The 24,499-nt window shown below is 37.1% G+C and overlaps 3 protein-coding genes across 5 annotated transcripts in view; 1 reads left to right on the top strand and 2 right to left on the bottom strand.

The window, feature by feature from the left end:
• Positions 1-28: 28 nt before the first annotated feature.
• exoc1l (exocyst complex component 1 like) lies at positions 29-2,227 on the bottom strand. Its single transcript, XM_079616351.1, has 3 exons — positions 2,013-2,227; positions 1,631-1,794; positions 29-1,431 (listed from the first exon to the last, which is right to left on the bottom strand). Exons 1-3 carry the CDS (start codon positions 2,131-2,133, stop codon positions 1,168-1,170), a joined length of 549 nt encoding a protein of 182 aa, XP_079472477.1. The 5' UTR covers positions 2,134-2,227; the 3' UTR covers positions 29-1,167.
• The window catches only part of kitb (KIT proto-oncogene, receptor tyrosine kinase b), a 37,191-nt gene continuing 12,831 nt past the window's right edge, over positions 140-24,499 (top strand). The window contains exons 1-3 of one of the 3 annotated variants that reach the window (XM_079616350.1): positions 140-219; positions 1,174-1,278; positions 6,391-6,476. The gene's annotated coding sequence lies outside the window, so the exon portion shown is untranslated. Of the gene's footprint in view, positions 220-1,173; positions 1,279-2,022; positions 2,148-6,390; positions 6,477-24,499 lie in introns of those variants that run through there. The other 2 variants (XM_079616349.1, XM_079616348.1) reach the window with 2 other exon arrangements.
• Positions 14,216-17,071, bottom strand: clrn2 (clarin 2). Its single transcript, XM_079615951.1, has 3 exons — positions 16,509-17,071; positions 15,486-15,665; positions 14,216-15,345 (listed from the first exon to the last, which is right to left on the bottom strand). The coding sequence occupies exons 1-3, from the start codon at positions 16,759-16,761 to the stop codon at positions 15,077-15,079; spliced, it is 702 nt and encodes a 233-aa protein (XP_079472077.1). The 5' UTR covers positions 16,762-17,071; the 3' UTR covers positions 14,216-15,076.

Raw genomic sequence — 24,499 nt, 5'->3', positions numbered from 1 at the left:
GAAATTCACTCGAATCCTTTATATGTTTAGACGAAATGTTAATTTTATTTTGATAAAATGCATGGTCATTACAATCAAGGCATTGCTATTAAAATTTAATTGAATTATTCTTTTGATTCAGGCTATGTTTTAGCCAACCAATTGATGGACCCAAAACATTGAAGCCTGTATGACGTCGACAAGGCGGTGTTTGGTGTCATTTCGTTCAAAAAGAGTGTGGTACAGTACACATTTAAACTATTACATGATGTTATCATATTTGGATACACGACTCTATGAAATACACCCTGACTGGTCAATCGAGGCATTCTGCAGTTGCATTCTGCAACATTTATGTGTAATGATCGCTAAACTATATATTTTCTACATAGCCCGGTTTTTATTTTCACAAAATACCAATTAATTTAGTAACGTTAAGTAACGTTATCAGTGTAATGTGTACTCAGGGTTTATTTTTCACAAATGCCCGCCTACATGCTATTAAAATGTCAGGTTTTAGTGGCCCACAATATTTGAGACTCCTGGAGAGACCAAGCATTAGCCAGGCTAACCAAGCATAATATGCATGCAGAGAATGAAAGCTATCGTGCACAGTTTCAAATATTCTGCGAATTCTCCAAATGTTTAATTTGTTAAAAGTGAGGCATAAATCTTTTTTGATGGATACTTCGCAATGCCATTGCAATGTCATAATATTTTATTTTACAAAACGTAAAGCACAGCCCAGGAGAAATATGACAAACAGACGTTTCACCAGATGAGCTCGCATAAGATTATTAAAAGTGTATGCTGTAATATATCCACAAGTTTGTCTCATAGTTTTTTACAATAATAAACCACATTGGTATAATTTAATGAATCAGCTAAAACATGCAAAAAATATGTCAAATGTAGCATTTATAACAGTTGATGAATAAATATAAATTCAAGTCACAGCATTGCTCATCAGAAACACCCTTTTGTGTTTGCATTTGCACAAGCACAAATTGGATTTCACCCACACTGTGGAGTTATGTTACAGTTATAGGTCTAAGTGCTCAAAGCATAGCTAAGTGCTTAAAACACAAAGCATGGTCTTTGTGCACTCCCAAAGGTTTACACAGGTTACACTGAAATTAACTTTTTTTTTGTGGTCACCATCAAGAGTTTAGTTTTTGTCTGCTTTCTCTACAGAGGCACAGGACACAAGGAAAGACACACCAGATTAAAGGCATAGAAACAGATCTGCGCAAGGACAACACAGTCACCACGATCTGAATACATTGCAGTGGGTTGAATGTACGTCAAGTCAAAGTTCTTAAGTTTTAGTGCCGTGTGGTCATGCTTCCTGCTCAGGGACAGCAGACAACGGGCCAGCGTGTATTTCGCAGCACAGCTCACTGCTCTGACGGACCGCACAGAGTCGAAATGCATCAAGAAATAGGGATCATCCTAACACAGCAGAGAAATGCAAATTGAACATCTTTCAATGGAAAGAAATAGAAACACTTCCTAATATAATATAGCACATCAAAGCCTGTTATTTTGAAGTCTAGCTCATATTTAACTATATAATATGTTTTTCAAGCATCATCATATTTAGGGGGATCAATCATAAATTAAAAGGGGATGAAGTTTGAACTCGACTCACTACATCTGGATCTCTACCGTCCAGAATCAGCAGGTCTTCCAGGGCCCAGATCTCTGTTCTCTCATAGCTGTCCTCCAGCCCACAGTGCTGCAGCTTCTTGGTCCGTGAATGCTTAACTTTCCGACACATGACCACTGAGATCTGAGCTTCTTTATCCTTCGATACTAAACACACATTGGTTCTAGTTTTTATTCTACCCCTTCATAAAACAAAATAATATATTTTACAATTCTCACTCCTTCACAAACAATATCTGATCGTGTCCCCAGATGACCCCACAGTTTTTTTCCCCTCCTCAGTATCTCAACCGTTATCTGATGGAAAATAGTTCAGCGCATGCCACATCAAATAATTATGCACAAAATAAGGTGAATTTTCTTACTAGAAACACAGAGAAAATGTCGTCCCTGATGCTGCTCCTCTATTTCTATAAACTCCACCAGCTTCTGTCCCTCCGGTCGGAACAAGACTCTGTCCATCTCCTCCCTCAGCAGAGATGACATCTCAGGCAGAAAAAGTGAGAGAAAATTAATTTAAGTGTGAGAGAGAGCAAGAGCAGAGTGAGGGATAAAATGTTTTCTGGAGGTGGACCTGATTTGTGGGGTTTATTGCCCTCCTTCCAAGCCCCCCCCCCCCCCCCCCTCGCTCTCTCTCTCTCTCTCTCTCTCTCTCTCTCTCTCTCTCTCTCTCTCTGTCTACTGTGGATTTTCAATTGAACTATGAATTGTGCCATTATTTAAAAGGTTTTATTTATTTATTTTTGGTTCTCAAAAGCTGATTTGAAATGAATCCATGATGGAAATATGATTTTGAAATTATAACATATATTTCATAGATAATATATCAATTATTTATATATTTTTATTTTAATAATAAAATCAGTCAGGTTATGTCTAACAATATCAAATATGTTTTTGGATTACACAGTGTATTCAAAAACGAATAAATCAGCAAATTTTAGGAAATTTTAGCAAACATTCATAAATTGTAGTAATGTTTGATATATAGCCTATATATATATATATATATATATATATTCCAGTACATCATTATATTGGAATTTCTGCTTATAAATAGACATAATATTTGAGCAGTTTCACTCATAAGATATTTTTTAAATGTTTTTACTTTTTCCTCTGTCATTACAAATATTATACAGCAGTCCATCCGTACAAGCCTGAAATATTGGGTGCAGTGTACACATCTTCCTTGCTCTACATTTCATCTCTGTTATTTGTTGAATTTGCTCTAACTCTATTCTTAACCTATATGTGAAAGCTTTTAGTATTTTATAACCTCACACACACACACACACACACACACACACACACACACACACACACACACACACACACACACACACACACACACACACACACACACACACACACACACACACACACAACCACTAACAAACTCACTCCTGGCTTAGATGAGCTATGTCTGACTGAATGTACTAAAATGGCCTTGGGGGAAAATACATCATTAGTTATGAAAACACATTTCCCTCTTAAATCTCCATCGTAAGAGGTGCAGTTAGAAACCATTATAATTATAACCTCTACAGGGATAGCCCACATATTGACTGTGGTCCCATCAACCTCTTAAGATTCGATATCCAGCGGATCTACAGATGCATAATTTATAGCCACAAAACACGTTCATACAAACAAGTGTTCTGATTGCACCCGATAAAGACTTTTTGTAGCTTTATAGGCCTTCTTGATATCCATCTGTGTTTTCAGATGGCTAACTAATTAATCATTAACAAAATTCAGCTACCTGAAACTATACACTCAGGTACTATTTACCCAAATGAAGGAAATGAAGGAAATGACTTATGCTTTTAGTCTTCAGAGTAGCTTTTAGTTGGTCTTTGAGGCTTTACTTGTGGCTGCTGTTAAAGTCAGTTCTAAAGGATGGTCATGAGTAGTTAGATATTTTTAATTCTCCCATGTGCAGTTCCTTAGGTAATGGAGTAGTAATGGATTAAAGGGATAGGGTAAGTGTACCTATTACAGCTTTTTCCAAATGCTTACACACAAAATCTTTTCATGTCACACGATTTTTGAAACCTCTCACTCAAAGTGCAAAACTACACACCAAATCTCCAAAACCATACGCTATTTCTCACCCTTTGACTCAGTTTTCAATTGCATAAAACACTTTTTTCAAAATACTACACACGACCAATCAAAATGCTACACTTATTCACCAGGTCACACACACACACACACACACACACACACACACACACACACACACACACACACACACACACACACACACACACACACACACACTCGTCACATGTGCAAACACTAATTGCTTAACTGATCACTAACCAGTCACTGCTTTACTGTAGTATAGGCCTACAAATAGGTCAAGGTCAAATTACCTGTTTTGAACAATGGATGCCAACAATGCCCCCCCCACACACACACACACAATTGTGTTCTTTACTGTATTCTAAAGAATATACTTTTGGTTTACATATGTGAGCAGATCATTCAGTACCTTAACTAGGAACGACAGTACCTAAATGTCATTCTGACATGTGGTATTTTGAACGCAGTGTTACAGTTTGATGGAGATGTGAGGCATTTTGCATTTTGTGTGTGGGAATTGTGTGTAGAGTTTTGAAAAAAGGTTACATAGTTTTAAAAAACGTGTGTGAGCAGTTGGAAAAAACTGTTGATGTACATTTTAGACTATAAAATTAAAGCTGCAGTCGGCAGGTCTGGCACATCGAGTGGACTAGGCCAAATTTGGAATGTTTACAACTCTCATGCCCCTCCCCCTCTATCACCAAGTACCCTCCCATCGAGTTCGTGCTCGTCAGTGCGTGTGCACCATTTTTTCTGTGAACATCAGCATCGATCAACACCATGGAGTACTCGGAGGTATGCTGCCCTGGCTAATCTACCCACAGATAGCAATTGCTAATGTTGTTTATACTCTAAATGAGCTTATTTGATTCGTTAGTGTTTTGAAAGCATGTGATATTGTAACGTGCGCAAGGGGGAGGGGGATCTGTGGCGTGTGCATAAACTGTGATTGACAGTCAGATCTCACACCCCCCTGTGCTGACTGGACCAGAAGAACCGGGAGTGGTGGATTTTTGCAAAACAAATAACAGGCTCCAGGTGGAGGTAGAAGCGCGGGGTTTTTTTTCTAAAACCGGCTGATTTATGTTGTTCTGTCGGAGCATAGTGTCGGTTGCAGTGAATATGATCAAAAAATTCTTGCCGACTGCAGCTTTAAGATATTTGTCTGGCATAGGCTTAATTAGTACTTAGAAACCATTTAAGCCTGCATGTGTTTCAAATAAGCTGATTGATTTACAAAGTCAATCGATTGATTATACTAATGTTTGATTAGAGCCTTGGATGGTATGGGTAGGTGTTAGAGGCTGGGGGTCCAGGCCGGTGGTCTGGAGCCTTAAGTTGGCTTGATTCTGGAGTTGTAGCTGGGAGTTTGACCGGGTGTATCTCGGGAGCCAAGCCGAGTTGGGGCCCCAACTCTGCTTATTTTTTTGGATACACCCGGTCAAAGTTCCAACTTCAAGCTAGTATATCTCTGGAACCAAGCCGAGTTGGGGCTCCATACTCTGGGCACATGGGGGTTTCCTAGTGGGCCCCCCATGCCCGGAGTATGGAGCCTTAAGTTGGCTTGGTTCCCGAGTAGTCATTTCTCAGTCCAGACTTTCTGGCATCTGCATTACAGTAAACATCTTACATTTTTAAAAGAAAACATTGTAGTTTTTTCACCATTACTAATGTTAATTACTAATGTACCTTATGTTTGAATGAGGAATCCCTCTAATTATAAACTTCGATCAACTTCGAATGAAAGTGTTTAATGATAACTTTGTGTGCTTTTACCTTACTTACCTTTTACTTTACCTTGCTTACTACCCTAAAGGTACAATATGTAAGAATTTTGTAATAAAATATCCAAAAATCACTTGCACAGTGTGATATATTTCCTGCAGTTGTGTTCAATATCCCAAAAGTCTCCAAATGTTTTTTATTTCAGAGAATTTCCAATTTTAAATAATGGCCCGTCCCGGAAAAAATTGTTGCCTGTCAATGACGCTATATCCGCGCTATACTCGGTTTCCGCTCGTACTGCCATAGCCATGACATAACCATGTACCAGGATGTAACCATGGTGACAGACGTGGACAACTGCGTAGTGCGTAACGTTTAGCGGCACGCTGTTCTTATTTCGACACACTTTCAACACACTCAAATGCTGTTTAGTATAATAGTGTAGTGTTAGACCCCAGTGAAACAGCGCTGCGTTACCTCACAAGTTTAATTCGTCAAATAATATGACCTGTGTGAGCATTAATTCAGCACTTGCAGGTAACGTTAGTTCGGTAGAATTAAATATCCTTTTTCCTTTATATCCGCGGGACTCGCTTGTGATATCTGTCTATTATTAACAATCGCGACCTGATTCATACACTGTAATGTTAAAAAACATGAATGTTTTCACTCATCCATTAATATTATTAGATCCATCAGCTTGACAGAAACTCTCATCATTCAGCTTGTCACTGCGTCATAAACCTACGCCTTTGTTATTGTAAGAGGTTAGAAAAAAATACTACATTGTAGCTTTAATTTACAAATTACACACATTCATTCAAATGAGATCCTACTTTCCCCACAGTCCCGAGCAATGGCAAGGCAATGCTTGAGAATCCAAACTGGTAACTTAGCTGAATATAAAGTCTTGTATCTTTTCCACAGGTAATGGGGCCGGAGAGGATTCCGAGGACTGCTGCGGGAGCTGGGTGAACAGATGACGGATGGATAGTGAACAGGCAGGCAGTCAGGTAAGTCCTTCTTATGGGTGAGTGACACGACCATGGCTGCGTTCCAGTCCACTTTTAGACACACACTTGCGAACTTCCCTAAGCACTTCCCCTCGGGGGAATCCCTGCCGCCATTTTGAAGTGTGTTTCCTTTCGTGAAGTGGACGAGGGAAGTTTATATGGACAGACCCTCGTTCCCTCGATTTTGACAGAGGGAGCGAGTCTACTTCATATGTACACTTCAGGCACCTATATATCCCACAATGCAGTACGATTATGATGTCACCACAGATCGCGTCTAATCACCACCACCACAAACAACTCTATGATATATATATATTTCTTTTATTTTATTTTATTGAAAACAGCCCAAACACACCTATATACATTTGGATGCTGCATTAAACAAATTCTTAAAGGGAAAAGAAATGTAAATAATAAATCAACCCCATAACTGATTACAAGTGATCAAGGGGTTAGGATGTTCCAATTTAGTCCATTGCAGTTTCCGCCAGTAGTGGCACTCCGACTTGTGCAACGTAGGCAATGACGTACATCCGAGTGAACAACACGGAGGGAAGTTAGCGAGTTAAGGGCATGACAATTTTGGACTGGAACACAGCCTAGACCATATGTGGTGATGGCTGAGTAAGTGCATGCTAATGAGCAGGAGGAATGCTGGGAAGTGTAGTTTAGAGTGTGAGTGAGTGAGGGAGTGCAGCAGTGAGGGAGAAATGGTGGACTCGTGACACATACGGGATTGGAATGATAGGAGGGTGAGTAAACAGTGAAAGAATTTTCATTTTTGGGTGAACTATCCTAAAGAGAGAAGCAATGAGACAAGTGCTGAAACCCACAGCAAATTTCATACTGAAGTGATCAAAATTTATTAAAAGGGAAAGTAAAGACATTTATAATGTTGCAAAAGGTTAAATAAATTGAAATAACATTAATAAATTACATTTTAAAATATATTGAAATAGAAAACCGTTAAATTTTAATGCGCAAAACAGAAAATAACATAAAAGTCCACACAAGACAAGGGGAACACGAGACAGGAATCATGACATTAACCTTGGTAGGTTGATTGTCTAAAAGTTTATGAACTAATATTTGCATAAAAGATTGAGGTATAGTAAATTGTATAAGTGTCACTATGTTTTTCAATAAAGTAAGAAGGGTGGGCACATTTGATGAAATCTTTGCTTCATTATCATTTACACCTATATCTGTATGTATGTTTCTGTATGTTTCCCTGTAAAAAGTGTGAAAAGTCACTTTAGATAAAAGCTCAGCTAAATGGTTGTTTACATCCTGTCTATAGTGCTTTTATTTCAGCATTGTAGTCGCTCAGAACACCAAAGCACAGATAAACCTCTTTCCAGTATTTCATCTTCACTATGTTTTGTGTCACTATATCATCTATGATCCTTGCACATCTATAAATATTGCAGTGAATTGGAATAGTGAAGTGGCAAAGTGGACAGAACTATGGAGACTTACCCACTATTTCCAGTGATGCGGAACCTTTTTTTATTCTGCCAAGGAGTCTGAATCCGGGGAAAGACAATGGGATGCCCTGAAGTGCTCCAAGATACACTGTATTGATTTTGCCACATCCAATAAACTGTGCCGGGAATGAGTCCAAGGATTTTTAAATGAACTCTGAGACAATGGACTAAAACATAATAAGGTTCCTTCAGGAAACTAAAGCGTTTACAGTCCAAAATATGAATATTATGGCCATAAATTAATAACAATATATATTATGTTTTTAATTCCATAAACATATTGAAAACATTAACATGCAAACCTTACATTCTTGTGTTTTCTCCTAATTATAATCTGTAACTCAGGTGTAAATTAAAACAGTAGTGCCGATATTATTTTACTTCAAAACAATAGTTGTCACTTCAAACAATTTCCAATCACCAATGATTTCCAAACTAGCCATTATTCAGTCAAGTGCTAGGTACAAATTTAAGAGAGTATATGGACTTTAATATAGGCTACTGCAAATTACTAAATTTAATTTCTGTAAAAACATGAATGACAGATACTATTCATTTCTTTACAAAAAAGCAACTGTTTGCAAAGAGAATCATAAAGATACTGTAGTTATGAGGATTATTTCTCCTCTAAATCTCTAGAGTCTTTTTGACCACTTGAGAAACACTGCTCACAAATGTATAGGGATTCATAAAACAAGCCACAGTTTTGATCTAATATTCATAATGTCTGTGTGTGGAATTTACTCACACACAGATTTACTCAAGAAAGGATGTGGAAATTGATCAATAATTTCCAATGAGCAGAAGTCAATAACTGACACAAAGGGACTAAGTGCTCGGGGACCAGTTCTATTAGATTTTTCATGCTTTTGTGGGTGTGATGCTAATGGCTGAGTGCTGTGGGATATCCTGTGTTTCGCCCACACACACATACTGAGGTTTCCATTTGCTTCTCCCCACAGAAATGCATCCAAACGTCAAAGAACATGCTGTATTTACCATTTACCAACTGTAGTTTCCGATAAACTTAAGCCAAAACCACTGCCACTGTTTTCTTTTCACTTTTTGGTATTTTCTATTTTTTTATGACAGTGGTGGTTAATACCAACTTACTAACTTTATTGTAGGACAAAAACTAGTTTGGGACTGCTATTTAATAGCCTTCCCTTATAACAATTACTTACTTATTCATCAGTGTTAGTTATATATATATACAATTTATTAAAAAGAAATTCCAATAATACATGATTTTTTTAAATTGCCCATGCAACCATTAAATCTCATTTTAATTTGATAATTTGTTTTATTTAATAGCAAGAATAGGTATACAATACATAGGTAAGAGGTGCAGAGACCCTCATTCATTGCTGACCTCGCCTTAGGACACAATAATGGTAGTCAGGACCGCTTCAATGATGCACTCTGTTGGTCAAAACATGTAGTACACAAATGGGCAACAAACTGCTGTATGGTGGAGGGCTTATCATGGTTTGCTGACTTATAATAACCAACCAATAATAACCAACTGCAGAACAGCAGAGCCATACGCCACAGCAGTCTGAGGCCAGCAGCGCCAGGCCAGCAGTCTCAGACCAGAATTAGGGTAGAGCTTATAGCATTATTAAGGGTAGGTTTAGTGCTGGGGTGGGGTTGGGCATTTTTTAAGGTAGAGATTATTGTTGTTGTGAGGGGTAGGGTTAGTGGTTGGAGCGGGATACGTGATTGTTAGCACCACACTGAGGCTGCCGGCCTGGCACTGCTGTCCCCAGACTGCTGTGATGTGTGGTTCTGCAGTTCTGGAGTCATCGACGGAAAATGTGTGAGCTTGTGTTAATCTGTTCACCAACTAAAGGTTTAATTCATTACCAGTGTTGTGCAAAGTATCCAATTATAATATTTAAGAAAAAAGTAAGGATACCCTAATGGATATTGACTCAAGTAAAATTTAAGGAATAAAGTATCAAAAGTACAGGTAGATTTTGTAAATAATGTCAGCTGATTTGATCAATTTCAGGTTCGATGGTGCAGAACATAAATTAATCTTGGGGTTAATGTTCATTAGTTTTGTTCATGTTTAAATCACAGTTTTACATTCTCTACACTGTAAGTGCAATTGTCACATCTGTTTGCTGGAACATCAGAACTACTGCATGTCTGCAAAATGTAGTAACTCACCCAAAACATTTAATTCATGCTTCATAACCCAATTATTGTATCATTAATTGGTCAATGTCACCAAAATAAAGTATTTTTGTCATCTTGTGGAGCCATGTCCTGGTCGAAATGTTTAGATGTTTTTTTCTTTTTTTTACTATGGAAACATTAGTTATATGCAAATTTCATGTTTTTCTACTTTTTTTTTGTTGACACTGACTGCTTTCTATACTATACAAGAATGTCAGTTTTGTGCATTTAGTTATTGTGCCAATTGTACAAGTGTATGTACTCTTTTGCACACTTGCCAAAATGCACGCAATTTGCTTACAGTTTTTCTCTGAACTCCGATAACTGCTCTCAAAACAATTAACACAGCCAAAAACACATTCTTAAATACTGTATAGACTATAATTCTAAATAAAACAATAGATGCAACATCAAAAATGTTAAATATTATTCAACATATTCAAATCATTTTACAAATGTATTATTATTGTATTAATTCTTCTCCCTTTAAATATTTTGGTCAGTTAAAGAATAATTTATGCAATTTAATATATATATTTTTTTTGTTGTTGAAAGAATTAAAAGAGCAGTTTCATGTCTATCTTTGTATTGTTCAACTGGTCTATTTAGTTTGGGATTTAGAAAATAATAATTAGTAATAAGAGTAACACTTAACAATAAGGTTCATTATAACATTAGTTAGCTAAAATGAACTCATGAGCAATACATTTGTTACTGTATTGGGTAATCTTAGTTGGTAAAAATATAGCTGTTCATTGTTTGTTCATGTTAGTTCACAGTGTATTAACTAATGTTAACAAATACAACCTTTGATTTGAATAATGTACTAGTAAATGTTGAAATTAATATTAACTAAGATTAATAAATGCTGTAGAAGTATTGTTCATTATTAGTTCATGTTAACTTACCGGTAGTTAACTAATGAACCTTGATGCAAAGTGTTACCATAATAATAAGTAATTGAATACTTCTTAGAGAGACAATAATTAGTAGTAATATAATTACACTGTTGAAGATGTAATTAGTATTATTTCATTTGGTGAATACTTTCGAGACTTTCTGTAGATATTGACGACAAATATTGAATTCACTTGCAGCATTCGGTGTCCATAATGGCGCTGTTTAGCTTTGTATTTAGACAACTGTTTGAGCATTTTGCTCAATTCTTTTGCAGATGGGAGACCTCAGAGAGCACAGGAGTGTGCAGCGCAAGAATTAGCGACATGAGAGAAACTTCCAGAGGAGTGTGAGGCCTGCGACTTCACTGCCAATGACGGGAAGAGCAGGAAGAGATAACGCAAGGTAGCCTACCTGAGAAGAACCAGCTTGAGAGAGAGAGGAGGAAAGAAAGGTAAAGAACAATAAGGGGGACAGTCATCAAGATGAGACTAAAATAGACAGAGTAACACTCAGCCTTGAAAAGATAAAGAAGAGAGGACATGTGCACCAGAATAAAAGAGAGAAATGCACAGTCTGGAAAAGTTGATGGAGGGAGGAAGTGAGCTTAGAGAAGCGAAAAGGAAGGAGAGAAAACGGAAGATCACAGAGCCAACGTCACTTCTTGTGGAGGTCAAACCTCTGCATACTACAGTTAGATCTTCCTTCTCAAAGCCGTAGAGGGAGAGCTACCAATGCTTCCAAGTGTCAGAGACACCTCGCTCTATCATCCGCTCGCTTCAATCCCAGCTGCCAGTGACACAAGCACCCGTGCATCCTCAGAAACCAACTCGAGCACCTGAGGATGTGTTATCCCTGCTGTGTTCTTCGCTTCGAGTGGATCCTCCCAAACTCTTGGAGGTTCCTCCATGTCCCGAATAAATTTGTTTCCCTCTGACGCCCTTCATCCCAGATGCTTCCATTGGCGGTTCCTCCTCGTCCCACTCCAGCACCTGATTAACTGTTTTCCATCCAACACTCTTCATCCCAAGAGTGTCATCCCAAACGGCTTCCTCCAAGCCCCACTACTGCACCTGATGAAGTCATTGCTCTGCGAAGTCCTCCCAGCTGAAAGTTCACTTCTTCCCAGTTTGAGCCACCTCCACAACTCATGCTGGTTGACATAGAGGATGAGGAGAACGAGTATGTGGAGTACACAGGGAAGACCATCCGGGCCAGTGACTTACTCAAGTCTGAACGACCTCAAACGACGGAGGATGAAATGAAACCGAGAAAGATGTTTGCTTGGTTGGAGAAGGACAGCGAGGTGCAGGAGCAAGTGTGGGGAAGCAAAGTGGTGGAGGTCCAGGGATTTGAGGGAGAGGAAGGTGACCCCAGTGAACTGGGAGATTCCAAGACATTCATTTGGATGATGATGGATGAGCTCACGATGAAGCTTTTCTGTGTAGCCTCTCCTGACGGTCCCAAGAATGAGACCCAAAACTGGGAAAGTCCAGAAAAAGTAAAATATATTTTATTTGTCTATAAAGTTGTGTTAATGAGGACTAGAAAAAAAAAGAAAAAGAAAAAAACTTTGGAGGTGGCTTAATGAATGAGTTGAATCTTTCATTAATTTAATTACCTACGCAATTACTGTATTTATGAATAGCCTAATGGCATGTTTTGGTAATTTGATTATCTACTTAAAAAGAAATAAAGAGAAATGAGAAACAGTTTGATTTTTTTTTTTTTTTCGTTTTGCTTAAGAAACCAATTTTTTTTTTATTAAGATTTTTGTCCATGGGTAAAAAAGATTATGCTTTAATATTTGTATCGCATGAGTGTGTATAGGTACACGGACACCAAACTGAATCATTTACTCATTCGTTCAAATAGATTCTTTGGGGAATAAAACACTGCTCGGAGACGCAACGGTTCTGCTGTTTGTTCTTTTTTCTTTGACGGAGCAAGAGCAAACAGAATGTGTCAATGGAAGTTTAGTAATTTGTTGTTTATTGTTGTATTAAATCAATGCCACATTTGCACTGCAGATGTAGGGAAAATGCCACTCTTGGTTGTGTAATAACTCATATATCATAGACTTATGTTATGAATATATAAGTCATTAAATTGACTCTACACTTCAGATTGCACAACTTAGTGGAAAATTAACAGAAATTAACATCACAAAGCAATGAGGCGTGAACATATGAGACCCAAAGGAGAACTGTTACTGTCTCTTTACTCCTCTTAGTTCCACCCTGCTGTCCATTTCTTTTCTGTTCATGTCTTATTACAGTTTCTCCTCTTATTCTTTCCACTATGCCCTCCCATATACCCATCTCTTCTCCCACTCATTTCCCCATTCTACTCTTCCTATGGCCGCCCCTTTACTTAAACTCTCCCCTCATCTTTTTTCTACCTGTTCCACTCTCCCTATACAGACTATACAGAGTGTGGGGTTATGGTTAGGGTTGGTTACAATCTACACTGTAAAAAAATATTTGTAATCTTTTTATCTTTTGTCAAATCAACTTAGATAATTAATGTATTTCAGATAACATAATATTTTGAGTTTCTATTGATTAAACCAATCTCTTTCATTGCATTAACTCAATTGTTTAATTTCAATGAACTCAAATTTTAAGGCAACCAGGTGACTTTCTTTAATAAGTTAAACCAACAATAATTTTTTTACAGTGTAGGGCGCCCTCTGCTGCCCACCAACCAACCGTAAAGGCGGTGCCCAACTTCCAGCTTCACAGTCACCTGGAGGTCCCTAATACACCTCCCAGTAGCCTACTAATCTAAACTAAAGTTAATGGTCCCACTTTTTACCCCAGGGTGTGCACGTAAAGCCAGGTACAACACCGGACCTCTGCAATTCTCTCTCGTGTTCTGCGAGCAAGTGTTGGGTTAGCTATACACATAATGTAATGTCCACAGCATAATGTCCTTGTAGACTTTGTTTTGTGCACAGAATTATAGGGCAAGGTTTACTAAATTCATATTTGAGAAACGAAGGCATCAACATGTGATATTGTTGTAACATTTCATTTTAATTACTTAGAATGTTAATTGTACGAAACAAAAATGTCAAATTTTCTTGGACTTGGGCTAATTTATGTGTTTTAATAAAGCACATAAGTTTATAGAAAAAAATAATTGGCACTGAAAGAGAAAAACAATGTTGTTGAAGAAATTGTATTATTTAATTATAAGCATTGTCCATTTATTGTTTATTTAATACATTGTGTGTTTAGAGATTAGCATTATTTAAAAGCACACTAAAACAATTCTGACATGGAGTGACATGACTGTGCAGTGCTGGGTGTAATCTAGGACCACTCAACCACTGTACTAGATGTATAGAAAGTAAATAAAAAATACATTTACAATCAATTAGTTTAGCTTTTGATACAGTGCACTTGCAAAACTTTCATTGCTAACGCGGAACCATTGCGCGTTAGTATCGTTCCGTTTGAACAGAAAAAAATATTTTGTGTATATAAGTTGGTGAATAATTCCAATGCTTATTAAGAGACAGCTTATTTAAATCATTTACAAAAAGTATCAAATCAAAATGTCCAGAAACAGCCCTGCTGTTTGTTACATATCCGTTGTGATAATGGTTGTTTAGCATGTTTAGAGCTTGTCTGCCAAAAAGGGAAGATTTTAAACGTGAAGTTTATTGACTCGTTATATCTTCGCATGGTAATGCATTATTACATCTTTCTTAGTATAGCTCTAAAATAAAAAGTGAGATAACATTAATATTTAACTTGCTTGGTGGTAAAGACATACCGGTCGGTACACAATGTCAGATTTCAGTCTGGAAGCCCTGCAGTCAAACAACATTTTGCTGGCCTCCACAAAAAAAAAAAGCATTTTAAAGTGATTTTCTTTTTACTTTTTACTCCAAAATAAAACTGTGTTATAGAAACTCCATAGTCCGTAGTCATAAATCAGCTCATATCACCCCATAAATCACCTCAGTTTCAGTAGATGTCGGGTCACATGAGCATTGTGTTTGGCTCAGCTCATTGTTCTTCAGTAGAGGAAGTCTTCTCCAGTGGCTGAGGGTTCTTCGGGTTTCTTAGTCTGTATTTTAGGCAGATGTATTCTACTGGAGGCTACAACAAGAATGTTAGCTCCATGTGTTACAGCGCTGGCAACGCACAACCAGAAGGAGAAGCCAAGATTCTCCTCAAGGATCACAAGGGTAAAAAGGCTCTCACGGTAGTTAGCCACATGTTTCGTGAGCTGATGGCACTGCATTGCTGCAAGGAAACACGCAAAGCCCATTGCACTGAACAGAGCTGAGAGAAGAGATTGAAAAGGTGTATGATTAGAAACTGAAAGAAGTAGTGATTCACAATTTGTTTGATATTGTTGATTTTGGATTTATTATCCATGAGGTGTAAAACACTGTCTTAGATGTTGTGTTATGTTGACTTACCTGCAATGAAATTCCAGAGGTAGATGCCAAAAGGTCCTTTGATAGATTGATATGGAACTTTTCTGGCATTATATATGCAGAAAGCTAAACTGAGCACTGCAAAGCCAATAGCAATGAAAAGAAAGAAGATAATGATCATGTGAAGACTACTGTTGATTTTTTTGATGAGCTTTGGGAAAACTGCAGAATTTGTGAGAAAAAGAGAGAGAGAGAGATCAGGATTCACAAAAAAGCATCTACGTATCTATCTATCTATCTATCTATCTATCTATCTATCTATCTATCTATCTATCTATCTATCTATCTATCTATCTATCTATCTATCTATCTATCTATCTACCGTTCAAAGATGGCATTTATTCAATCAAAAGTTAAAGTGTAGATGTGTAATGTAAAATTTCAGTAAAATCTGTAATATTGTGAAATATTATTAAAATTTTAAATTAATTTATTGTAATATATTTTAAAATGTAATTTATTTCTTTGATGGTAACGCTAATTTTTTTTAGCAGCCATTACTTCAGTTTTCAGTGTCACATGCTGCTTCAGAAATCTTTCTAATATGCTGATTTCCTATTATTATTTTTAATGTTGAAAACAGTTGTGTGGCTTAATGTTTTTAATTGTGATACATTTTTATAAAAAACTTTTTTTTTAAATTCCATTATATTATATTTATATTTTTACACACACAGGTTTTCAAGAATCTTGTTCAAAAGAACAGCATTTATTTTAAATAGAAATAGTTTGTACATAAATGTCTTTTTCTATTTAAAAAAAAAATCAATTTAGAAATGTAATATTTAAACAATTTGTAATAAAAGTAGGCCTATTAATTAAAAAAATACAATAATATCAACAAAACAACAACTAGAGATAAAAACAAAATTCAAAGACCTGTTCTAATAATAAGCTATAGGCCTACATTAAATAAATGTGATTCATTATAATACGTGTACAGAGCTTGAATGTTTAATCAGAGGGGAATCGTATCTAATCAATCAACACGTTAGTGCCTCTTACTGTATATTTTGGAGCGGCGGATTCCGAGCCCGCATCTCCGTGTTTTCCCGCCCTGAAAGAGGCCGTAGTAAATGTGTCCCGTGAACTGCTCGAGCTCTAGACTAGACGCGTTCACCAGATCTACTCCTGTCTGACACAAAGTGGTTCCGGTGACCCAGCGCTCGGTGGACAGTGCCACGACCAGAAGTACCACAGAACCGATGCTGAGTATGGAAGCGAAGGAGAACACTATCTGTTTCCACAGAGTTGGCATTTCACTTACCCCATTCCTCCTATTTAAAAGCAAGACGCAAAGTAACACGACTCAGCGAGGCGTCCACCTCTATTCGCTACTGCGCGAGCCAACGTACGGAGTTTAAAACCTTTCGCAAATAGCCTACCGATTTGCAACATGTTTACGGTAAGTTTGCAACACTAAAAACTAAAACACAATGGTAGATACTAAACTGAAGTAACGCGAGATAGACTGCGATAGGGAAAGAGCAGGAAACTAGATATAAAGCGGTCAGATGGATCTCCTTTACCGCCTAACGAAACCTTATACAGTTTACTTGCCTTCGTTTGGTCTGGTTGCCAGAGCGCGCGCGTGCGCGCGCACACACACACACACACAGGGTGTGGGAATTACGGGTTATAATTTTTGCGGCGAAATTTAGTGAAGTTCATCTAGCACAAACGAATTGTCAAATATTGTAGTCACACACGTAAATCAACCTGCAGTAACAAGGATTTTTATTGGATGTCCTTTGCTATAACAATTAATCAAATAGCGATGGCTCCTTTACATTAAAATCTATAGGTCATAGAAACGGGCGATTCAAAACATTAAATGTCAGTCCAGCCAAGACTCTACTGGGTCACTGAGCAATGAAATAAAGAAAGAAAGGGGAGGGTTTGATAGTAAAAAGTCACTGCAATTGGACAGCAATAAATGGACTAATGACTTGAAATAGGAACATGCTATTTGTTTCATTTGGTGCAGAATTTGGGATTCCATAAAAGGAATCCCACTTTTCCCAAAAAAGCCTTTACTTTGTCAGTTGGAACAGTCTTAAACATACTTCAGCACCACGGACAGCAGTATTGCTTGTCCCGTTTGGTTCAGGACCACGGACAGCTCAGCTCGTTCAAGAGCTCTGTGGTGCCAAAACAGTGCGGATCTCCACCACTAGAGGGGGATACCTTACCGTTTCATTGAGCTGAGCCCTGTGCCATTTAATTAAAGGGTTCCTATTATGCTTTCCCACTTTAGTTAGTGTGTAATGTTGCTATTTGAGCATAAAAAATATCTGCAAGGTTACCAAAGGGAGATGTTTTATTTAACAGAATCCCCTTTTCAAGAACTAAAACTTATTTTAAACACTGTTCCTGAACATTTGAATCCAAACGTTTATCTGAGCGCTGCACATTTTATGGAAAACAGCTTGTGTAAGCCCTTGCTTTTGTAAGATGGTTCACTGCTCCTTAGGAAAATTAACCATGGTTTAGTGATCGATTACTGTTTGTATTACCTTAGTTTTCCGACAAATATCACGATTAAATGGTGTATAACATCGTATCTAAAATGTATAAAAAAATTACAAAAAAACATAGCACTCTGAAATGTCCTGTAAAATCTGTGCTTGCAAAGTCTGTGCATGAAATCCGTTCTGCATGATTATCTTGTTTGTTAAAGGTAGGGTAGGTCAGAATTGTCTAAAAAAAACTTTTATTCAAATTTGTTTAAACTGTCTTTATATACCAATGCATAATTAAAATGCAAGTACTCTGAAATAGAGAGTAAAAAAAACGAGTGACTCTAGTGTATTTAATCTTCAATAAACACAGCTCATTAATTCCATTCAGTCCCACCTAAAAACGGGTGCGCGACTGCGCGCACGTGGGCAGAGCCAGTAATAGTCATGGCGACGGAGAGTGACAGTCGCGCAAGCCAATCCTGTGATTCGTCCCGAATGGAAATAATGAGCTGTGTTTAATGAAGATTAAACGGTCTAGAGTCACTCGATTTTTATACTCTTTTTATCAGAGTACTTACATTTTAATTATGCATTGATATATATAGAAAGTTTAATCAAATTTGGTAAAAAGTTTTTATATAAATCCTACCTACCCTACCTTTAACATTGTTAGGGTCTGAATGCGGGGTCGAATTAGCTATAAATTGGAGCCACCACCCTTAATATTTACACTAGAGAAGAACTCTAGTGAAGAATTCTTCACTAGAGAAGAACCCTCCACAGTTATGGAGGGATGGGACATTTTCCAAACACGCGCTAAGTGCTGCCAATCACAAAACACTGGGCCAGCTAACCGATCACAGTACATTTCGTAATTCGGAAGGAGGGGCTTCATCGAAAACGACATGTTCGAGGTACTGTAATAATGTTAAATATGTGCAAAACCATGTATTTTTTGATCAATCAAGCATGAAAACATATTCCCAAAATCAAGACTTCGTAAAACAGCATAAGACCAATTAAAAGGATATACTTGTGAAAAAAAACAGCATTTTACATAAATGTACTGTAACTATATAAAACATAATATTTACAAGTATGATACAAAGTTGAATATACACCAATCAGTTCTTGTCCTCAAATTTGACTTGCCGAGTGGGGTTTAAAGATTGTTGATATTTATTATGTTTATGTTTCACTGTCTGGATCACTCCACTTATCAGTGTTCATGTCATGGCAATATTAAGTGATCTCAAATTTGAGACATAAAGTTGCAAATTTGCTAAAGACACAATATAATGTGACTAGTATGCATATCAATCTTCCTATTAAATCTTATGTGATTATTGGTTTCAGTATTTCTAATCTTCATGTAATTTTGTCAGCTCATTCCTCATTTTTAACTTTTATATGAATAAACAAACACAAAACAAAACTGAGTAAACATGATTTATTTATTTTGTTGATCAGTCTTTTAAATTTTAAAGACGTCAACATTTTTATCTGATGTTATTACTATATCTATTCAATATGGCTGATGCTGAGAGAAAGAAAGGTTACAGGGTTCTTGAGGCATGTCTCAAAACATGTCTTCAATCTATATTGAAATGTATTGATGAAAACTGCTTGTGAAGAACACCAATTGGCTGTATAAACAAAATGTTAGCTTTAGTGCCAGGCGCTTATACAATATATGTTCCCTGTGGTTAAAGAGTCTTGTCATATTGATTGAAGAATGGAGGCATATTGACCAGCTAAATTGCAGCGATGCTCATTGAGGCAACTGTGAATATCAAATGACTACTGTTGTGGTTTTGGACAGCCTTATAGACTTAATGCATTCTGGAATGTTTTAAATGTTTATAATGCAGTTATGATTGGACATGAGTTATGACAGGTGCCTTTATTAATGTCAAATATCCTTTTCTATGTATTCTTGATCACTCTTTCTGCTCTTAATATATAATGCTCCACCCATTTTTTATTTAGTTTTTTATTTATCATTTTCTGCTCAATCTAACTGCATTAATATAAATCTAACCCTCTGCTTCCTGTTTTACTAAATCTACTCTTTCTTCTTAGTTCGAGCTTCACATTATGCTCTTTCTTCTTTATCCTTGTATTTTTGCCTTCTTCCCAACACCAATAAGCTTAATGAGATTCAAAGTGCTCTGTAACCCAGTTAATCAGATTCATCGTTTTGATTACACACTCAGTTTAGCATCTTAACATTTCTTAATCTCTTTGTTTTTCTGCAAAACAGTCAGACGTATTGCATAGATTTCAGATTGACTCTGTTGCTGTCCGCATTAGAATTTTCACAGATCAGTTAAAATGCATTTCCTGTCATGTCTGACTCTAGCATGAAATTGCCCTCTAAAAGATACCATGAGAGTTTATGCATCACAAGACATTAAGATGTTCAACTGATTAACAGATTGTGAACATGGTGTTTTGGAAGAGATGCTATGAATCTGTGAACAGATCAAGGAGGGGCAACTCCAGTCCTGGAGAGCCACTGTCCTGGAGAATTTAGCTCCATTAGTCAAATTCTAATGACAGTGTTCCTCCAGGACTGTTGACAGTATATTCTATAACTTACACTGTAGTGGTCTGCTCTGCTGTACTCTATGTGGCCAAAACACAAAACAAAATAAAACAAATCCACTGCACTTGTGGACAGAACAAAACAAATATTCTGCACTCTGTGGACAAAACAAAACAAATTCACTGCACTCTGTGTACAAAGCTAAACAAAACCAAACAAATCCACTGTACCCTGTGGACAAAACAAAACAAAACAACCTCATTCCGTCCTCCCACAGCCCTCGACCTCGTCCTCCACGAGACTGCGCTCGCTTTTATGCTTCCGCTCCTCCGTGAGAGATACGAGACCGGTGTCGCTCATCAGTAATGATGCCACCAGCTTCGTGCTGTCCTCCCACGGCCCTCGACCTCGTCCTACTCGCCACAAAAAAACAAACAAATCCACTGCACACTGTGGACAACAGCAAACACATCTACTGCACTCTCTGGACAAAACCAAACAAATCCTCTGCACTCTGTGGGCAAAACAAAACCAAAAGAATCACTTTACTCAATGAACAAAACAGAACAAAAACAAAAAATCCAGTTGAACAAAACAAAACACACACTGTGTGGACAAAACAAACAAAACAAATATACTGCACTATGTGGGGGGGAAAAGACAAAACAAATCCACTGCACTCTGTGGACGAAATCAAACAAATCTACTGCACTCTGTGGGCAAAACAAAACCAAAAGAATCACTTTACTCAGTGAACAAAACAGAACAAAAACAAAAAATCCAGTTGAACAAAACAAAACAAATCCACTGTTCTCTGTGGACAAAACATAACCAAAATAATCACTTTACTCAGTGAACAAAACAGAACAAAAACAAAAAATCCAGTAGAACAAAACAAATCCACTGTTCTCTGTGGACAAAACAAATCTATTGCACTCTGTGGACAAATACAAAATCAAACAAATCCACTGCACTCTGTGGACAAAACCAAAAAATGTACAGCACTCTGTGGACAAAACCAAACAAATCTACTGCACTATGTGGGCAAAACCAAACAAACCCACTACACTCTGTGGACAAAACCAAACAAATCTACTGCACTGTGTGGACAAAACAAAACCAAAATAATCACTTTACTCAGTGAACAAAACAGAACAAAAACAAAAACTCCAGTAGAACAAAACAAATCTGTTCACTGTGGACAAAACAAATCTATTGCACTCTGTGGACAAAACAAAACCAAACAAATCCACTGCACTCTGTGGACAAAACCAAACAAATCTACTGCACTCTGTGGACAAAACAAAACCAAAATAATCACTTTACTCAGTGAACAAAACAGAACAAAAACAAAAAATCCAGTAGAACAAAACAAATCTGTTCTCTGTGGACAAAACAAAACAAAACAAATCTATTGCACTCTGGACAAAACAAAACCAAAATAATCCCTTTACTCAGTGAACAAAACAGAACAAAAACAAAAAATCCAGTTGAACAAAACAAAACAAATCCACTGCACCCTGTAGACAAAACAAAACCAAAACAGTTTACTTTACTCTGTGAACAAAATAGGACAGATAAAAAAAGAATAATTATTATTTGCTTATAGTTCAGCTTTCATACACAAAAGAAAGTCATATATGGGTTTATATCCATATGGGTGGACTGACCTATTCCTTTTTGTCAGGCTCCTGTCAGTTTAGGGTATGCACTTATACAATATTAAAAAGGACAAAGTTAAAATGGTCCACAAAAGCAAAGTACTCTCAATGTGTAGACATACAGCAACACTTAAAAAGCACCACAAAACCCACCCTACCACACACCAATCATACTATTATGGATTGAAGACCCTAATGGTCACTTGGTTGAGTAGACGAGGTTGTCTGTACGGTCAGCAAAAATCCAGTGGACAAAACTTCATTAGGTTGGCATCTTAGTCCATTAGACTACTCTCGATTTCAGTCTGCGTTGTTCTAAAAGGCCTTTTTAATACTGATAAATCTTATTCCAGAATGGTGCAGTAAAGCATTTGAGCTTAAAACTATCTATCTATCTATCTATCTATCTATCTATCTATCTATCTATCTATCTATCTATCTATCTATCTATCTATATATCTATCTATCTATCTATCTATCTATCTATCTATCTATCTATCTATCTATCTATCTATCTATCTATCTATCTATCTATCTATCTATCTATCTATCAATCAATCATCTGGAAAACAAACATTATATATAGGAATATAAAAGGACACTGTTTCTGCTTAAAATGGCAAAGTGATCATATGTCCATAAAAGAATGAGTCACTTCTGAAAAGAAAGACCAGTGAGTCAGCATCTCTATCTCTCACAAACAGCCTGCAGATGATGAGTAAGGACCTATCGGTATCAAAAACCTGCTTTGATTCATGAATAATTAATCAAACACAAAGTAGCTTCACTCACACAACATACATGCCCACTGCATAACAAGCATCAGCCTACAGGTGTCGTATGGAAGTTTCTCACAATAAAATGAGAAAGCAAAAGTACTTGAAGGTTTGAAAAGCCCATATTTCCACCAGGTTGTCATAATTGTGTGAGAAGAAAAACAATATCAGAAACAGAGTATGCGTGTCTGTTTACGATGAACACACATGCGCGCGCGCACTCCTGTCCTGTTAATATTTCTGATGCAGCAGACAGCACGTCATCATTGAAGAGCTGCAACGTTTTAAACTCTATCGATTACCATGTGCATGAGAGGGCAGGCAGAGCAATAAGTTTTAAATTCATGTCAGTGGTCTTTGGCAACACAGAGATGACTGAGCAGCTGAACTGCTGCAAGAGACGTGACACCGTCCAAAATCCTCCACTTAAGATAATGAAAATTACAATTTGTCCTCTTAACAAGGGCAGGTCTAATTCAAAATCTGTTTGGATTTCCTGTAAGCACACGTCAGCTGGACCGGGTGATGTCCAGCACCGGTATACCAAAAACCTTTGGTCAAAACAACCTTCATATGGCAGCTGGGAAACAGAGTCAGAGAGAGGCAGAGTATGGCAAGCCATTTTAACAGTATCACATTTTTTTGCCACTGACTTCAATGGTTTCTGTAGATCAGATATCACTTATTCACTTCTGAAAAGTATATATTACAACTGTTACTGGCACATATTCAGGTTTACTAAGTATTCATTAAGTAGCCTATTAAGATTTTAATAGCTATAATGTAGCAAATATTAGTCATTACATATGACAAATAAAAAGCATTGCAATTGGTGATATAAGAAATATACTAGTAAGAATGATAGATGAATAATAAGGAAGGGAAAAACTGAAACTGTATTAGTACCTAATGAATAGTTAAGAGTAAAAGTGGAATAAATAACAACAATTTGAATAAAGTTTTAAGACCATGGGGTCAGTTCACCTTTTAGTGTTTAATCCTGTTCTGCACACACACAGTGCAGTAATTAACGGGAGTGACAGCAGCATTCTACAACCAAATTAACTCCCGCAAAAATTCAGCTAGTGAATCGAACAACTAGTTGTTAATGACGTATTTAAACGTGCATCAGAAATGTGTCTTTCTTCTCAATGTGTGCGGTGCAAGAAATGTGAGAGGTCCAGCGTGATTTTGCCAGCCCTTTTACTCACTCTGGATACAGAGAGTGGGCGTACCGATGATTATCTCAGCAGGAAAGGGGTTTAGTTAAAATTGCAGAACATAATTATTATTTTGGTCACTGTAATATAGGCTACTCAACAATAGCGGATACCAAACACGTGAGACGCCAGAACTGTGCAATGCTTACCATGCTGTCAATCATGCAATTTCGGGAGTGAGTCCCATAAACACAGAACAATAATTTAAGGGATTAAACTCCGGTATTTAAATGAGGTTGTCACTCCTGAAATGTAACAGTGTGTATGTGGCCTAAGTGAAGTTGGAACATTCCTGATTAACCCCATTGACAGCAGTGAATAGTTAATGG

Source organism: Phoxinus phoxinus, assembly GCF_949152265.1.
Source record: "Phoxinus phoxinus genome assembly, chromosome: 6".
In the NCBI taxonomy this organism is placed as follows: Eukaryota; Metazoa; Chordata; class Actinopteri; order Cypriniformes; family Leuciscidae; genus Phoxinus; species Phoxinus phoxinus.
This window is presented reverse-complemented; position numbering and strand designations above follow the sequence as displayed.

Excerpts from the sequence above, each read along its gene's own strand:
- exoc1l (XM_079616351.1), bottom strand. The coding sequence starts at position 2,133 with ATGTCATCTCTGCTGAGGGAGGAGATGGACAGAGTCTTGTTCCGACCG. Across the intron at positions 1,795-2,012 it reads ACATTTTCTCTGTGTTTCTA|TATCGAAGGATAAAGAAGCT; the intron begins GTAAGAAAATTC and ends ATGTGTGTTTAG. Across the intron at positions 1,432-1,630 it reads ACGGTAGAGATCCAGATGTA|GATGATCCCTATTTCTTGAT; the intron begins GTGAGTCGAGTT and ends CTGCTGTGTTAG.
- clrn2 (XM_079615951.1), bottom strand. The coding sequence starts at position 16,761 with ATGCCAACTCTGTGGAAACAGATAGTGTTCTCCTTCGCTTCCATACTC. Across the intron at positions 15,666-16,508 it reads CCGCCGCTCCAAAATATACA|TTTTCCCAAAGCTCATCAAA; the intron begins GTAAGAGGCACT and ends CAAATTCTGCAG. Across the intron at positions 15,346-15,485 it reads CCTCTGGAATTTCATTGCAG|CTCTGTTCAGTGCAATGGGC; the intron begins GTAAGTCAACAT and ends CTCTTCTCTCAG.